Raw genomic sequence first — 18332 nt, 5'->3', positions numbered from 1 at the left:
GTTCCAGGACATCGTGGTTCGATTCCGTCAGGGCACATGCCTGGGTTTCGGGCTGGATCCCCAGCGGGGGGCGTGCAGCTGATCAATGACTCTCATCATTGATGTTTCTTGTTATAAACTGACATGTGCCTGCAAGGTCTAGGTAGCACATCTAGATCAGTGAATTATATCAACATTTCTCTTAGAATACTCATATGAGAAAGTCTCCCATTTGTCTCTCTTTGTACAAGCAGCAAACTGTAAGACTTATTCAGCAGTAATTATGGTCATAGACACAAAATAATGTTCAAAGTGAGTAAAGAGGACAAGAAACTGAACATAAATCTCTGCCTGGAAAGTAAACTCTAACAACTACAGTTAGTCTTCAATTAACTGGAAATATGGGGAGGGTGGAGGAGAGGTCATGGATAAATTCTACATTATGGCTGAAACAAAACCTCATAAGTCTTAAGCGTGTATTGCCTAGCAGTCTTAAGTACCAGTAATTCTTCCTATTTTATATGTCATGGATATTTTTTAAAATCAATTATAAACAACTGTGTGAAATGTTGAATGAAGCAGTTAAATTTAATTGTGTTTCCCAATTGTTTCTGGAGTGGCTTTCTTTGGCTTAATCTCTCCTGGAGTTATTTTGTTTCTTTTTTATTGAATTTATTGGGGTGACATTGTTTCATAAAATTATATAGGTTTCAGGTGCACAACTCTATAATATATCACCTGTATATTGTATTGTGTGTTCACCACCCCGAGCTCTCCTGGAATAATTAAGGGAAGGATTTTGGAGCAGAATGGAACGAGCCTGCGCTTACTGTACAGAAGAGCTATACGGAAACAAAGGGCCAAAACAGGTCACAGAGGACCTTCTGCTCACACCTCTGTTCCAGACATCTTTCTTTCCTGCTCACAACCATTAACTCTGATTTCCTTCTTATTTACCTCTTTTTTACTGGCTAACACCGGCACATCTCTGGTATTGAGCAACCAAGTTTTCATAATCTCCCTAGACACTCTCGCACATGCTTCTCTGAGAAATGTGTGATGCTTTATGAGATCTTGCAGGTATACACTCCCTGCCTTTCCTCCTCACCTTCCCCCGTTGTCATGGTTTTTTTATTTTAATTATGATTAATCTAAAAATTGTTTAATCCTCTCCCAGATAACTGAGAGATGATAATTAGTCCGAACTTCAGAATGGAGACTATCTACAATTTGAAACTAAAGCAAAAGTTTCTTTTGTTTGACATAAGGGGAAAGTTCCGCAGACCTCCATTGCTTTAGGACAACTTAGAAACAAAAATGAAATTCAGGAGGCTGAGATCGAATCTTCTTTCCTTTCTCTGTGAGTAGTCATTCAGAACGGGGAAACTTCCTTTGGCTTCCTCTCTTCTTAGTCATTGCGCTTTGGAGAGTGGAGAACCAGTCAAAATTGGGGGGGGGGGGGGTTATACTGCAAGGCTTACCGTAGTCTTTTGTTAACTTGTCACCAAATTGTGTTGTATGTCAGCACAAAAATAAAATGCCAAAAGAGAAAAATGTAGTGTAATAGCAGAGGGACAAATAACTTGTGTTATTGGTTAAGACCACGGCCACATTAGAAAGCGGCAATTGAAAAGGCACTTTAAAAAAGGTATCATCTAGCCAGCCCTTGCCATGGTGGAGGTTAATCTCTCCCGGGCCTGGCTGTGGAAGCCGGAAGCCTGGAAAGGGCTTGTATCCAAAAAAAATCAATTTCTAATTTGAAACAAAATCATTTTTGACTAACAGGGGTTCAGAACCCATTACTTTTTGCTGTACAGTCTGCTGACATTTCAGCACTTTCTGTTGTGCACAATGAATCCTAATAGTCATTTTATAATGTTGCTATACCAATCAATTTCACCAAGAGAGAGCTGTTACAATTCTGCAAAGTTTTCAGGAACAGTTTTCACTCATGGTTTTATTTTTTTCGTTAGGTTTTTTTTTTTCCTTCCTTTTTCTTGGGGGGGGGGGGTGTCATGTTGCAGTGAAAATTTGAAACTTTTTCATCTTTTCAAATAAATTTTGTTTTAAGGCATTGTACTCACAAGACTTAACTTTTTTTTCCTACTTGTAGGAAAGGGTATCTTGTATTTTTCTCTTCTTTATTCTAATGTGGAGCATTTGCAAAATTATGATATGCCTGATCATTGAGGGAGGGCCCCTTTGAGTCATTCTGCAGGACCCTTAATCTCTGTTATCAGTCTCTTTCTCCTTTACCTCTCTTATCCCCCTACCATTCTGGCAACTTTATACATACTAAACATGTGAAAACAAAAAAAACAAAAACAAAACTTGACTCTTGTCTCAGGAAACAACCTTGTGATCACAAAAATATTGTACAGTACAGTATTGTCAGAATCACACTTAAAATATAAATTGTTTTTCAGTCAACAATGCTTGAAATGGTTTATTTTAGTTGTTTTTATTGAGCTACGTGGAACAAGGAGACATTACTTAGGAAAATCTACACTTCAGTAAAGAGCTTCTAAGCCAAAGACACAAATCTGGAAGCACCAGCCTTCATTTCTTTTTTTTCCTTCCTACACAGCGGTGTTTTTATTCTCTCCCAGCTTGCCTTCTTGAACCTTCTCTTTCTGAGCAATCACTTATTCCCTTGCATAAGAGCCCAGGAAGCTGAGGGCGTTTTTTCCTGTTATGCTGAGGGCTAGCAGAGGCTGTGAGGCCCCTGAGCACACATGTTCCAGAATTGAAATGTTAGGCTTCAGGGCTTGTCACCGCCCATTCCTATATCAGCCATCCCAAAGCCCACTGCTACCTTTAGAGCTACCTCCTGTTTCTTCCTATTTCATTGATCTCCGAATACCCTTAAAACTTTGAGTTTGATACCTGGCAGTGTGTTTCAGTTGGTTGAGCATTGTCCCATGCACCAAGAGGTCACTGGTTCCATTCCCTGTCAGGGCACATGCCCAGGTTGCAGGTTTGATCCCCAGTAGCGGGCATGCAGGAGACAGCTGATCGATATTTCTCTCTCTCTCTCTCCCTTCCTCTCTCTCTAAAAATCAATAGAACCATTTAAAAAAACCAACTTTGAGTTTGAGAGAGGCTGAATCTAGAGTAATTTTGATTTACCTGATGGTGTTGACCATGCCTTTCATTTTGTCTTTGAGTTTTTTTAGGTTATGTATATACAGCAGCTGTCACTGATTGAGGCTCCCTGAGGGGCTTCCAAACACATTTTTCTTTTACTAGAAGAGGATTGTTGTAGACTTATCTGAAGTGAGGAGTAATTTCTCAAATGCCTAGTTGCTCCTCTAAGTGAACCTGTGCTTGCGGTGATGCGAGTACTCTCTGTAGTCCATGACAAATTAATAGGTGACTGATTAAAGAAATAAACAATTTGGAGTATCCAAAGTACAGAAACCATTTCCATCTTGCCTCTCAGGAACACTTATTTATGTTTATTTTATTATTAGCATCATCATTATGATTATGTGTGTAATCATTAGAAAAGGTACCACATGATATTACTTCTGATTCCCAGAAATCAGAGCTAAAAGATCTGTTTAAAGCTGATGCTTTTATCAAGAGAACTCAGAAAACAAGCACAGTACAGGACTATGAATAAACTCAGACATGTAGATTAAATTGTCCTGCCCAGGCCACTCAAAAAAGGAATTCAAATGCAAGAGACTATCCTTGAGAGTTGAAGTTGCTGTATATGGCATATTCTCACTTAAACCACAGTCTCTACCTTTTCCATCCTCTGTAATAGAAAGAAGTATCTCAAATTACTATATAATTTACTTATTTATTATTTATATTTTATATTTCTCCCATTGGAATATAAGCACCCCATATGCTCACTGTTGTATCTCCCTAGACCATTGCTTAATATGTGGTAGATGCTCGTTATATATTTGTTGAATAAATTAAGGTAACATTAGAGATACTGACTTTTCTCTCTATGTCCTTGCCTCATTTTCCCACAAAAAGAATCTAATCAGTTAAACCTCTTGAGCTCAGTACCTGCAATGATTTAGTGATTTAAGAAATGCATGTTTGTCCCTTCTGAGTCCTTATGGTGACTGACTGGCAATGTCAAAGAGATATCAGTAGAGTCTTAAAAATAGCACTGCCTTGAAAGTCAAGAAAACTGGGGCTTTTTTTCATTTGCTTTTATTCTAATTGAGATTTAATTTATATGCAATAAAATTGCATAGGTCTTAAGTGTACAGTTTGAGAAACATTGACAATTGTATATATCTATGTAACCACCACCCAATTAAGATGCATTACTCTTCCATTATTCATGACAGTTCCCTTGTGTTTCTTTCCAGTAGGTCTCCCATGAGGCCTCTCTCCTTGCTTACAGAGGCTGTCTTCTCCTTGTATCCTCACAAGGCCTTTTGCTGTGAGCACGCATCCCTGGCGTATCTCCCTCTTCTTGTAAGGACACCAGTCATATTGGATTAGGGCCCATCCATATGCCCTCGCTTAATCTAATGACCCCTGTAAAGGCTCTCTCTGCAAATGCATTCTGAGATATAGTGGGCATTAGAGCTTCAACATGTGAGTTTGGCAAGGGGAAAGGACGCAATTTATTCCATAGCCGCTACTTTTTTCCTAATCTTTATGCTTCTCATTTTTTCTTATCTCATTATACTGTCTAGGACTTTCATTACAATGTAGAATAAAATGGTAAAAGTGGACTTTACACCTTGTTCATGGTCTCATAGGAAAAGCGGATATTCTTTCACCATTAAGTATGATTTTAGCTGCAGGTTTTTTGTAACTATCATGTTATAGAAGTTCCCACCTCGTTCACTGAGACTTCTTATTGTAATGAGTATAGAATTTCATCAAAACTTTTACTGCGCCAATTAAGATGGTCTGAGTATAAATTCATAAACAACTTTGGAAAACAGTTGGGCATTGTTTATTAGAGACAAAGGACAAATATCCTGTATCCCAGCAATTTCTCTCTAGTTATATATACTAGAGAGAATCTCATACACTTATATATGAAATTTATCAGCCTAATGGATAATATTCTTGCCAGCACTTATATTTTTTAAATGTGTATATTGTCTTTGTGTGTGCGCACATGTGTGTGTGTAAATATAGAAGAATGTGTAATCTTATGAATATGCATAACTGTATATGACTGTTGGTATACTACACATTAAATCAAATTTTATAGAAGGAAAGAATATAATTAAAAGCTGATATATAGCTTTCTAGAAACTTAATAAGGAATAGAGCCTAGAGAATTAAGAAAAAGGAGTAAACTTGCTGGAAGGCATAGCATTCACACATTCCTGAAGTACATGCAGGGGTCTGCATCCATTGATGCTGCTCTGTGCTTTAGGGCTATCATTCTTAACTTTTCTGGGGCCCCATAACCTTTCATAATTTGATGAAAGCTGCGGTACCTTTGCCCAGAAAAATGAATGAGCATATATACACACATTATTGTGCCTGCAATTAGGAGGGAGTCACACATTCCTGAAGTATATGCATGGATCCCATTAGAAGTCCTTGAGCCGTCTGTTAAAATTTCTTCTTTCTGTCGTTCCCATCAGTGTCAATTGTCTCAACCAAACTTTTGACGGAAGTATCAAAACAGAAAAAAAATAAGACAAATGTTGAGGCCTTATGTGATGGTGACTAAAAAGATTCTGTCACTACCAGGCATTTCTTCCCTCTCACCTCACCCACAAATTCCTCTCAGTTGTTCCCACTCCTGTTTGCGTATTTTAATTTTCCTTCCATCCCCAGGTTTCTACCCAGACAGTTGTAGGAGTAGTGAACTGCTTTACCTGTCTCCATTCTCTCTTTTGTACTCTATTCTAAATTCTGGCACAAGAGTAAACTCTCCAAAGACCAGTTTTGTTATGTGCTTTTTATTGTCATTGTTGCTGCTTTGTTTTATTTTTGAGGCCAACTAGCACAGTGTTGAGTTTGCAGTACAGACCTTGATTGTATTCAAAACCCAGCCTTGCTCTTACTAGTCCTGTGATGCTGTACATGCTGCTTGATCTTTTCACACTTTCCACTTCCTTTTCTATAAAATGAGGACAATAATATAATTTAAGGACTAATGAGATAATGCATGTAAAGTGATTTAAAGTGATTAGCGAGGTACAAGGACATAGTGATGCTCAATAAATATTTCCTGAATACACTAAATGCTTAGCCTTGAGGTTTTTAATGTAATGCTTTTGCTAAGTCCATGCTCCTTATTCCTTCCTGTCAAAATTCCATCTCCTGCATTAACTCCCCCCTAACCCTAAAGCCAGATGTGATCCCTCTCGCTTCCTAATTCCTCAGCCTTTTCATACTGTTTAATCCGCAGTAGCTAGCATAATAGTGAAACTCCGGGATCAGATCGTCTGCACAGGATGCTGGCTCCATTCCTTACTAGTTTGTGACCTTGGCAGGTCATGTAAGTCCCTTATGGCTTATTTCCTTATCTGTAAATTAGATATAGAATAGTATCTATCTAAAGGGGTTTTTATGAGAATAAATATAACCAATTTCTAGGAATGGCCAAACTACAGAGATAGAGCTGCAGGGGGACGGTAACAGACCAGTCAGGAAGAAGGGAACTGCATAGAGGCATAAGGGACCTTTTGGGAGTGTGGAAATATTATGAAACTGGATTGTAAAAATAAATAAGCAAATCCCATGACAAAAACTTTTTAAGGTGGGTTGTATGCATGCTTTCATAGCTGAACAGATTTGCTGCTACTAATCAAACTATACACCTAAGATGGTTAAATTTTACAGAATTCAAATTATACTTTAATGAAACTGTTTTTATAAAGAATATATGGTTTATGGAAGAGGCTTAGAGCAGTACCAGGCACATACTAAACATATTATAGCTGTTATTTTTACCTTATACTGCCTTGGGTCATTTGTGATTCTTTACAGCATTGTTCAAAGTAACTCATTTTCTTACTCTCACACCTTCCTTCCCCTCCTCCTAAACTAAACTCAAGCTTAATCCTGGCACCATGCCTTGCCTGTCGTCAGGTACTTGGCAAATATTTACTGACCATATGCACTGAATGGACGGATGAGTTATGTCTAGTGTGAGAATGGACTGGTTTGGGTTGAGGGTCCCACAGGTTTGTATACACAAAAGACAATTGTGCATTTAGATGGCTAGTGGTTTACACCTATACATAATAGGAAGTAGTTAACATTGAGTACAGCTTTATAATACCAAGGCTCATGATGGTTACTCTTGCTCCCTCTAGTCTTGATTTTCTTTGGTCACACCTAAACTGTTTCATTCACAGTTAGCATACTGTATTCTTGGCGCTTTAGGGTCTGGTATGCCTAAAACGCCAAAGCTGTCTTTGTGTTATTTGCATATTAACCCTTTTCTCGAAGAAAGAGTGAATCTTTCCAAACAACTTCTTTAATCAGCCTGGATAACAATCTTCCAGGAACCAGAAGAAAATTGTGAATGAGATTCTTACAGCCTTTCAAGAAAAAGACAGGATATTTTGTGTATCTTGGGAAAATAATATTAAGAAGGAAGAGGGGAAATTATTAGAAATACTAATAATTAGAAACAAACAGCAACAAATATTTATGTCCATGTCTTCTTCTTATTTAGCACTTCAGAAAAGAAATTATCAACTAGACATTGCTTGTTAGAAAGGAACAGAGGCCAAATCGCCCTCAAAGGGTTAGTTGAGCACCTCTTCCAGTAAGACACTTCTAGCCCAGTTGAGAGTCCTTTGAAAGAAACTTTCAAGATTCATGTCTACCTTGAAAGTTCCAGGGTCAGGATAAGTTTCATTTGAGGGGGCGGGGTTGGAGATGCAAAGTGCTGGAATTTTCTGTCTTGTCAAAGAGAAGAAGGAGCTTTTGTTATGATAGTTAAGGGGAATGAAATGAAGCAATCTACCATCTTGGGCATTTACACAGTAAACCCAAGTCAGCAGGGATATGAGAGGACTTTAGGTTTTTAAAAATCTCTAGTCATTCTGTTACTGCACAAATGTGCTTTTTTAAAACAAGATATTATAGATCTCTGATGTTTACAAAATCAAAACAACCCTCTGAGTTTTCCATCTGTCATTGTTTCATTTCACAGGGGGAAATGCTTAATTTCAAAACTTCGGGATTCCTATAATCTCTAATATATTACTCAGAATGTACTTTTCCATTTCCTTTTATTGAGTGCCCAAACTATTTCCTTTATTGTTCGTACAGGGACAATGACAGGAGTTAGAAAAGATGCGTCCACATCTCCTATGACAACAGAAACCCAAAAGGAGCTTGTAAGCACAACCACAGTGTCATTCCAACCCGACACCTCCCGGTAAGCTTTAGGGATTCTTTCATTTAACATCCTTCAGAGAAGAGCATTTTTTTAAAAATTGTTGACATAATTGACATACAATATCATATTAATTTCAGAATACTTCATAGTGGTTTGATATTTATATACATTACAAAATAATAGTTTGATATTTATATACATTATGAAATAATCCCCACAATAAATCTAGTTACCATCTGTCACCATACAAAGTCATTACAATATTATTGACTTCATTCCATATGCTGTACATTATATGCTTATGATTTACTTATATTATAACTGGAAGTTTGTAACTCTTAATCCCCTTCACCTATTTCACCCGCCCTCCCCTAACCCCCTCCTCTTTATGGTAACCACCAGTTTGTTTCCTGTATCTATGAGTTTGTTCTGTTTTGTTTGTCTGTTTTACTTTTTAGATTCCACATATACAGGAAATCATACAGTATTTATCTCTGTCTGACTTATTTCACTTAGCACAAGACTCCTTAGGTCCATCCATGTCGTTGCAAATGGAAACACTTCATTCTTTTTTATGACTGAGCAATATTCTAGTATATATATATACACCACATCTTTTGTGTGAGTGTGTGTGTTTCACAAGTTAATTTATTCAAGCACTCTTACCTCCAGCATCTGGACAGAACTCACAACCAGGCACTGGGGTTTCAAAAATCAAAATATAAACCAAACAATAACAAGGTTTCCTACTTTTATACCACATCTTTATCCACTCATCTATCAGCGAACAGCTAGGTTGCTATTGTAAATAATGCTGCAGTGAACATAGGGGTGCACATATCTCTTCAAATCAGTGTTTTTGTTAATAATTTGATCAGCCTTTTTTGCAATCAGGAAAAGAAATATGTTATTAAAATTTCTCATATCTAATAAGCCAACTCTCATTATATACTTACAGCTGAATATATAAATATCAACACCAGAAGGGCTCAGTTTATTTTTCCTCGGGAATATGATTATTTGAGCACTTAAATACCTAGTATTTTATCAGATGAATACAAATTTTAGGACAACTTTCATTTTGAAGAACTTCTGGGAAGTGACACAGAGGGTAATAGTAATGGCTGTCATCTATGAATTCTCTATGTTCCCAGCCCTTGGTGTACATTATCTGACTTAATCTTCATCACAGCCTTATGAAGTGGTGCTACTGTCATCCTCATTTCAAAAGTTAGGAAACTAAGGCTCAGAGAGACTAGGTGACTTGCCTGAGGTCATATAGCCAATAAGAGGTAAGCCAGCATTTCAGACTCCAAAGCCCATAATCTTAACAATAGTTGGCAAAGACAACTTCCCTATTTTGGAGGCCACCCACAATCAAAAGAAAATTTCATTAGTTTACCACATTCTTTGTTTATTACTCCTCTTCTACTTTTAATGCTGCTGTTGTTATTTTGCCAAAGATCCACAGTGAGTTGTGGTTCCGAAATATTGATGGGGTTCCCACCTTTGACCACTTAATGTTGTGGCTGAATGCTTGTGAACAAAGAGGATCTATTCTTGCTCGCCCTGAGAGATTCCTCTGGAGAAGTTACAGGTAAAGAGGAGGGAGAGCCTGGATTTTCAGTCTTGGTGAATCTCCCTGTAGTTGAAGATTAAAATGAGATCTTTAGCACTACTTTAATGTGTATTTGATGATTGCATTTCAGTTTAGAGAGAAGCATGAAAAAGAAAATGCTTCCCCAGTGAGGGTTTTATAGAACATCTTCAGCACACATTTTCTGAATGGACCATATCAATTTTGTAGAGTTTTACAAGGCCAGTTAAAATTGTTGTGAAGACTCATATTTACGGACCTTAAAAAAAGGATTCTTTATCTGTTTGTTCTAAATACTGCAAGTCAGCTACATATAGATTCTCAGAAGCTTTTTAAATAATGAGCATTTGGCTAAATAAAACAATGTGTAGCACACCAGATTTTATCCCTAGACGTGCACGATGGCATATTATAGATCTATTCTACAAAGTGCAGAGTTGAAAAAGATTCAGTGCTATGAAAATCAGTTACCAGGAAGGCACAGTGGTTGCTTTCTAGAGTTCAGAATCAGGATTATTTGAATTATTTTTATTTCAAAGTGTAGAAAAGGCAATTTTTATAGACTACTTTTCAGTCACAGAAAAACTCAATGCAAAAGAAAAACCTATTGTTCTTTGTTACAACAAACCTTTGAAAGTAGTACTGAGGTAAACAAGAGTAAAAGACCGTTCCCTGTTTACCCTAAATTCCAAGAATTTTTAAGACTTGCAAGAGAGTATGGGGGTTGTACCTATGCTTGTGGGAGACAGGTTTTCCTTTGTTCTCTGCAAAGCACTAACACCTAAAAGAAGACCCGTATCATTCCACATGCAGGTGATGAAACGAGGCGTGGCAGAGTCCTCCTCATTCACATGGAGGTTATTAATTGTTCTCTCTGCTGCCTGTCAATATAATGTGAAGTTTTCATTCCCCATTCAAGATGGAAAAAGTTGTGGCTGAAAATGTTAACATTTGCATTTTTATTTGTTGATTTATTTAAAGGACAGCCTCTCCTACAGCAATCCATCACTTGGTGACACCCCAAATATGAATAATGTATTGTAGACTTGCAGTTACCATGTGTAATAAGTGCTAGAGACAGTAAAGGAATGTTAACTATGCTGCAAATGTAATATTTATTGACTCATAAAGTTTACTGCTTTTGAGGTTCAATAATACTGACCATAGGACATTAATATCACTTACCCTGATTTTAGCCGTGCACCTTTGTATGTAGAAATATTCATCTATCTCATGCTAACAAAATAAATACGTAATTTATAACACAAGCAAAGAGAGCTTTATAGTTTTCTGTGCTGGGAGCTATAATGCTTCTTTCCCTCCATTTCACTTTTGGCCTCCAGCACCAATCACACCCCCCTGAGCTGTCCGAGAGAGTAAGCACACTGGTCATCTTGGCTGGCACAAGAGGGTGGCACCACTGAACTAAACAGTGCCATGCATTTCTGCTTGGCTGGAACAGGCAACACCCCATAAATCACTCCACCTGGAGAGAGGACTAGAGAGGCCTTTTCTCCCTGTCATTCTGAACACCCGGAGGGTAGGTGCTCCTTCACTCAGAAAGTTCAGTACTCTTCCTGTCATAATACTGAGTCAGAGTTTACTGATTCTACTTGATCCTGTTCTCCAGTGTGAAGTCAGACCTGGGCAGGTTACCAATGAATTTGTTATGAGCACATAATTAACCCATTTATGCCTTCCAGAATTAGGTATGTCCGTTGCCAGCAATAAAGATCATGCAAGAAATATCTGGCCCCCAGAGCAAAAGAAGTAATGTTAATTAGCAACCATCAGCTGTAATTGTCATCCCCATTAAGATGCAGAATTATGTATTTCTTCGTTATAAATAGCCTTTCTAATTGTACTTGATGTATGCCAATTTAATCAAAAAGTATACTTGCAACAGGCAGACATTTGCATTAATGTAGCTTTGGATCTTCAAATCTTTTATTTCAAATTTGACTGGGAAAAAGAGTCTATTGCAGCTGTATATCATTTGTATGTTGGTGCCTTTTTCTCTTCAGGTATATAGATCTGATACATTTTATATTAAAAATGAAGGCATTATCTTCTGGGATTGTTCAATGAAACAGACATCTTGTCACTTTTAAAATACTTGGAGTTTCCAACTACTAACCAGAAAAATATAATTATTAAGCAGAGAAAATTTAAATCCAGAGCAGATACTTCAACACTTTCCCCCAAAATAATATTTTGGGTATCAATAAACTAGTTCTGAAGGTAAAAAAATTAAACTTAAAAAAAAATACAGTGGTACCTTGGTTTTCGAACATCTCCATTGACGAACATTTCGGTTTACGAACACGGTAAACCTGGAAGTCAGTGCTTCAGTTTTCGAACACACCTCGGAAGCTGAACGTGCCCCGCGGCTTCCACCGAGGGCAAGATCCTGAGGCCCAGCTCTCGGCTGTGGATCCCTCGGTTTTCCAACGTTTCAGAACTCGGTCGGTCTCCAGAACAGATCACATTTTCAAAAACCGAGGTCCTGCTGCACTTGGAGTTTCTCTCTCTTAATCATGTGACAACAAAGTGATGATTGTTCCAAAATGCGTGCAGCAGTAGGGTTACATTCTCAGTCCCTGAGGAAAAAGGTTACTAAGGCCTCTTCTCTCTGTTCTTCCCTGACCCCCAAGAGTTAATGCTGGTGTTCTTTGACTTCCCTTTTTTGTGTGTGTGAGATGTGAAGAGAGAAAGGCAGATCTCACCAAATCATGCCTGATTAGTGAATTTTTGGAACTGAAGCTGGAGTTAACCTATTTCTGTTAAGTATTGTTCACCTCTTATATGGGATATCTTTCTATTTATTTTTGTCATCTTCAATTCTTTTCATCAGTGTTTTATAGTTTTCAGTGTACAAATCTTTCACTCCTTGGTTAAATTTATTCCCAAGTACGTAATTTTTTTTTTTATGCTATCATAAATGGGATTTTTCCCCCCTTGATTTCCTTTTCAGATAGATCACTTTTGGCATAAAGAGACACAACTGATTTTTGTATGTTGATTTTGTATCCTGCAAATTTACTGAATTGGTGTATTAGTTCTAATAGTTTTTTGTGGAATCTTTAGGGTTTTCTGCATATAGAATCATGTCATTTGCAGAGATAATTTTACTTCTTCCTTAACTGTTTGGATGCCTTTTATTTCTTTTTCTTGCCTTGCTGTTCTTGCTGTATTTCCAATACTTTGTTGCATAGAATTGTTGAGAGTGGCTATCTTTGCTTTGTACCATGTCTTAGAGAAAAAGCTCTCAGTTTTTCCTCATTGACTGTGATTACCTGTGGCCTTTTCATAAATGGCCATTATTGTATTGAGGACATTTTTTTGATTGAGAGTTTTTATCATGAATGGATGCTGCCCTTTGTCAAGACATACAAATTGCCAACAGGTATATGAAAAGATTCTCAACATCACTGATCATCAGGGAAATGCAAATTCAAACCACAGTGAAATATTACCTCACAACTATTAGGATGGCTGTTATCAAAAAGATAAAAGATAACAGAAAAGGGAAGGATACAGAAAAAAAGGGAACTCTTGTATACTTAGTGAGTCTGTAAATTGGTATAGCTGTTATGGAAAACAGTATGGAAATTCCTCAAAGAATTAAAACTAGAATTCCCGTAATACCCAGTAGTCCCTCCTCTGGGTATATACCCAAAGAAAGTGAAATCAGTACTGCAAAGAGGTATCGGCACTCTCGTGTTCATTGAAGCCTTATTGATAATATCTAAGATACAGAAACAACCTAAGTGTCTGTCAGCCGATGAATGGACTGTGGAATTATTCAGCCTTAAAAAAGAAGGCTCTGTCATTTGTGATAACATAGATAAACCTGAAGAACATTATGCTAAATGAAATAAGCCAGACAGAAAGAGAAATACTGTAAGATCACACTTATATGTGGAATAAAAAACTCATGGAAGTAGAGAGTAGAACAGTGGTTGCCAGGAGCGGGAAGGTCGAGAAAATAAGGAGATGTTGGTCAAAGGGTATAAAGTTGCAGTTCTGTAGGATGAATAAGTTCTAGGAATCTAATGTATAGCATGATGACTATAATTAATAATACTCTACTGAATATCGTAAATTTGCTGAGAGAGGAAATTTCCAGTGCTCTCAACACAAAAGCAAACTGAAACTATTTGGGAGGATGGATAATTAGCCTGCCTAGTAATCATGTCACTGTATATATATGTATATCAAAATATCATGTTATATACCTTAAATATATACAATTTTAGTTCTTTTAAAGGTAGTGTTTTCTATCTTTATTTTCACCTTAAGTAAGTTGACATGAGCCTCCGGTTGCTTCCAGCTCCAGTTATGATCATGTAGCCTTAAAGTGCTAGAACAACAGATGGTGTCCTGCCTGGTCCTTTGCTGTGCCATGAAGAGGGACAAACATTTCTGCACTTGTTCCTCTTCATTGTCTGAGCTCAAACCAAGGCTTTAGCCCAAGGGCAGTTTAAGCATTGTTCAGATTCCTGCATCACAGTGCCAGTAACCATTTATATTGCAGAGAAGGGAAAATTGTGTAAATAATTCTAACAATGATCTGTTTTATCTCAAGCAACAAAATTCTGGATTAACAGCTGCCAGGGGATTCAAGAAACATATTTCTTTTATGCTGGTAATAAATATATAATCCTGAAAATTATAATTGCCTGTTCACAATCCTTGACATAGTCTCTTAGAGTTGACAGAATGCTTCTCAGACTCATTGTCTCATTTAAAACCCTGTGAGGTAAGTGGTAGCATTACCCCATTTTATAATGAGGAAATGAGAACTGAGACAAACTGAATGGTGGCTCAGAGTCACACAGTAAGGAAGCAGCAAAGGGGACTTGAATTTTGCTCATCCAGTCCCAAACTTCAGAGTTTTTTCATTCTTTCATACTGCTTGAAACTTGGATTTGGTTCTGCAGTATCAACACTAAGCTGATAAAATTCTGGTTCAGGGTAGGAATCAAATTTACTTTAAGAGTTGGAATTGGTTTCATAACTTGATAAGAAGAAACTTAGCCTTACAAGGAAGGGGAGGTGTTGTGGTTTCACTACACACAACAGCCAAATGGCAGTGCCTTCTTGCACTTGTGCCCAGAATCCTAACAGTGACAATTATTTTTAAATGAGCCTTCATCTTACTCACACATTTACACAAATATTTTAAGTAGTCAACCAGATTCCCTCATGTGCCTGGCAGAGGAAACGATAATGTGTTATCCTCCCAAAGGTGGAGAGATGGAAGCCAAACCAACATCTTCAACCTCAAACTAGAGCCCCCGGGCACTACCCGGCTTTTTTTTTATGTGGCAGGTTTCAGTAGCAGACCTCACTGCCTCTGTATGAGTGGTGACCATATATGATGACACTGGCTGCCTATTATACATCAGGAACTGGGTCAGACATGTCCAGATGTACCCATTCATAATATACGTTCATACAAGTTACATATCATTGTAAGCCTTTTCTATAGCTATTAAAACTCAGTTTCATAATATCAAATAGAATTTCTTCTTAGATTTTTCAATTGACTTCCTGAAATGCAGGGTACTCGTCCCTGAGCTATCATTCTAGCTTTATCTGACCTCAGAGTAACAGTTTACACACTATGCACAATCAAAGCAGCATTTACTATATTTTTTCCATTTTGAGTATATTGTAAATAACAAAATAAAAACATAACCCAATGAAATGACACACGTAAAATGATGACAGTAAAAAGGAATAATTGAAAACTTCAGAAGAGAATGTGTTGAGTATGTTAAATATGCCTCTCTGCCTTCTACCTTCAGTCAAAAGGATGAAAAGCCCAGCCTTCAGAGTGTTTTGTTTAAGTTGGGTTAATAATCTGAAACTCCCTGCCAGCGATGCATCGCCACCAAGAACAGATGAATGCACTGAAGTTTTCTTGTGTTTGATGAAAAGTTGCTGCTTTTAGTTAAGCCATGGTGTTGGGCTGTTATTATAATTCCCACTGTTAAAAGCCATTAATATAATCATCCATTTCTCTTGCACACACTATTTATAGAGTGTGTAAGTTAAGAAAACAGAAACAAATGTGCTAGGTAGAAATAATAAAGACATAGCATAATTCCAGGAAATGAATTCAGCCTAAGGACGTTTGTCATGACATTCTTACCAGAGGAAGAACACACTGGATAGAGAAAATGTACAACAGTTTATACCTACTAGTCACTTAGAATTCTAGTCCTTGGCTTTAGGAAATCTTTCTAAGTTGTAGGTGAAGGGTTTATAAGAGCTATTTTATTGTTCACACTTTTCTGTATTTTCCAAATGTTCTACAACAATGTATTACCTACATAATTTTTAAAACAATATTTTAAAAGAAAACAAAGGACTCACACTTATAGGACTTAAACCCATTTCAAAATTTTATACTCTGTAGTTCCAAGTAGTTGGAAAAACCCTAAGGTTACCCTTGGAACATATGACATAAATATGTTATTTCTTTGTTGAGCCAGCAATAGGTGAGGATTATGTTTCCTTGGTGTGTCTTCCCCAGTACTGAACTCTGAAAAATGCTATGATTAGTGACATCTGTTCAGTATTGCCAGTTCCTGCTATCACTTCGCAGTTTTTAGCCTCATGAACTGATGTTTTAGAGTTGTTCATTGGTCCAAGATCATTAAGTTCCCTTAACTTCAATGTAAAGAAACACTGGTGAGTGTCACTTACTGTTCTAGGCACTTAATGCTTTTATAAAAACTCTTTTATGTATGTTACCTAATGTAACCCTCACAGTCATGACAAAGTAAAGCTCAAAGAGGCAATTATAGAACACTTAAGAGCCCAGTTGTAATAATTCTAACACCTAGGTTTATAGGCCATGGTTTGAATGCTTGCTCTGTGGTTTTGAACAAATCATTTAATCTATAAAGTGGGGATAATAATACCTCCCTCTTAGGCTTGTCATGATGATTAAGCAAGATAGTTTATATGAAGTACTGAGCACATACCTGATATAAGGCTAAATAGTAGTTGTTATTGTTGAACTTCCTAACAAGCCGTCAGCTTTGCTACCGTATCACAGAGCTCCTTCTAAACCTCTGCTTTGGCCTGTGGCTAGTTTGTGTTTCTGTTTTCTCAGGGTAAAATCCTTGCAGTGCAGACAGGCAGCATGGCTTAGAGGAGAGGGCATTAGAATTAAAGTCCAAGGACCTGGATTCATAGGACCTGCCTCTAACACTTGCTAGCAGAAAAACCTCTTACAAAATCCCTTGACCACATGGAACCACAGCTTTCCAGCCTTGCATCCTATCTGTCTGAACCTTACCCTTTGTTCAGAGATAAAATTAAAACAGAAACATGCGCCTCTATCTCCCGATTGCACATTTACACATTTGGGGAACAAAATAATGGGGAAAAAATGAACATTTTCAAAAATAATTAAATATTTGGTTTCACAATAACATGGCTTAAATTTCTCTTCCAGATCTTTGGGTTTTGTGCCGGCCAGTAGTTTAGAAACCTTAAGTAGATAAGCAAACTTGGCACCGCATCGTTCACAGCGAGGCACAGAGCAATTCTGTGGGAATCTCTGGCCTTCCACTTGGCAGAGGACCGGGCACAATTTACATTTCCTGAGATTATGCTCTGTGAGCATGTGTTTACTGAAGGTTTTTTACTTTTTTTGACATTTAAATGAAATTGTGTCCGAAAAACATTAGTTCTTTATGGAGGACACCAGAAGAAAAGAGGTAGCATCCTGGAAGTCCAAACTGAGGTCACTGGCCATGAGGAAAAAGCTGACGGAGTATCAGCGTAGGCTACATGCTTTGCCTTGACAAATGGTCAGGATGGTGCATGATAGAACCAAGACAATCACTGAGTAAACCAAGCACCTTATCAGTAAGAATAGTTATAATGGAGAAGACAGAATAAATGTCGTAAATGGTCACTGACTAATGTGTCTTCAGTTCAGCTGGACACTTTTGTATGCTGTTTCTATATGTGAATGTGTGTGTGTGTACACATATACCACTTCTAATGTATTTAAAACACTTTTCATATTTTCCCATAAGCTATTTGTTTTCATATTAATGAACTATGCCCCTCAAAAAAAGATATTACAGTCCTTTTTTTCTTTCAGTCTCCCTTTTCTTTGTCTTTTGCTCAAATTTATGTTACCATTTTGTATTATCTGTAAATTTTTATGAATTTAACCACAAAAATGAAGAGACATATATGATAGTTCTTTAAAACAGTAAAACAAAATGTTCATTAGCCTTAAGACTTCTAGATCCATATTCTCACCAAAACCTCTTTGCTGTGCCTTCTTAGAGAATATGCATGAGCCACTTGATGTACAATTGTAATATTACCCATGAAAGAAAGATTCCAAGTTGATCTTAAAGCTCGAGAGTAATTGACCAACGCGTTACCTGTTTACGTATCACGCTTTCATTGATTTTC

At 37.3% G+C, this 18332-nt stretch overlaps 1 protein-coding gene across 3 annotated transcripts in view; it reads left to right on the top strand.

Moving 5' to 3' along the window:
- KIAA1328 overlaps nucleotides 1-18332 on the top strand; it is a 203750-nt gene that overhangs the window by 168804 nt on the left and 16614 nt on the right. For all 3 annotated transcript variants that reach the window (XM_081149097.1, XM_081149096.1, XM_081149095.1), the window contains one exon: nucleotides 8212-8320. In XM_081149097.1, coding sequence (XP_081005223.1) covers nucleotides 8212-8320 — 109 coding nt within the window. The remainder of the gene's footprint in view (nucleotides 1-8211; nucleotides 8321-18332) is intronic.

The sequence above is a fragment of the Miniopterus schreibersii genome, assembly GCF_964146895.1.
Source record: "Miniopterus schreibersii genome assembly, chromosome: 10".
NCBI lineage: Eukaryota > Metazoa > Chordata > Mammalia > Chiroptera > Miniopteridae > Miniopterus > Miniopterus schreibersii.
The sequence above is the reverse complement of the archived record's forward strand: the minus strand, read 5'-3'. Positions and strand labels throughout refer to the sequence as shown.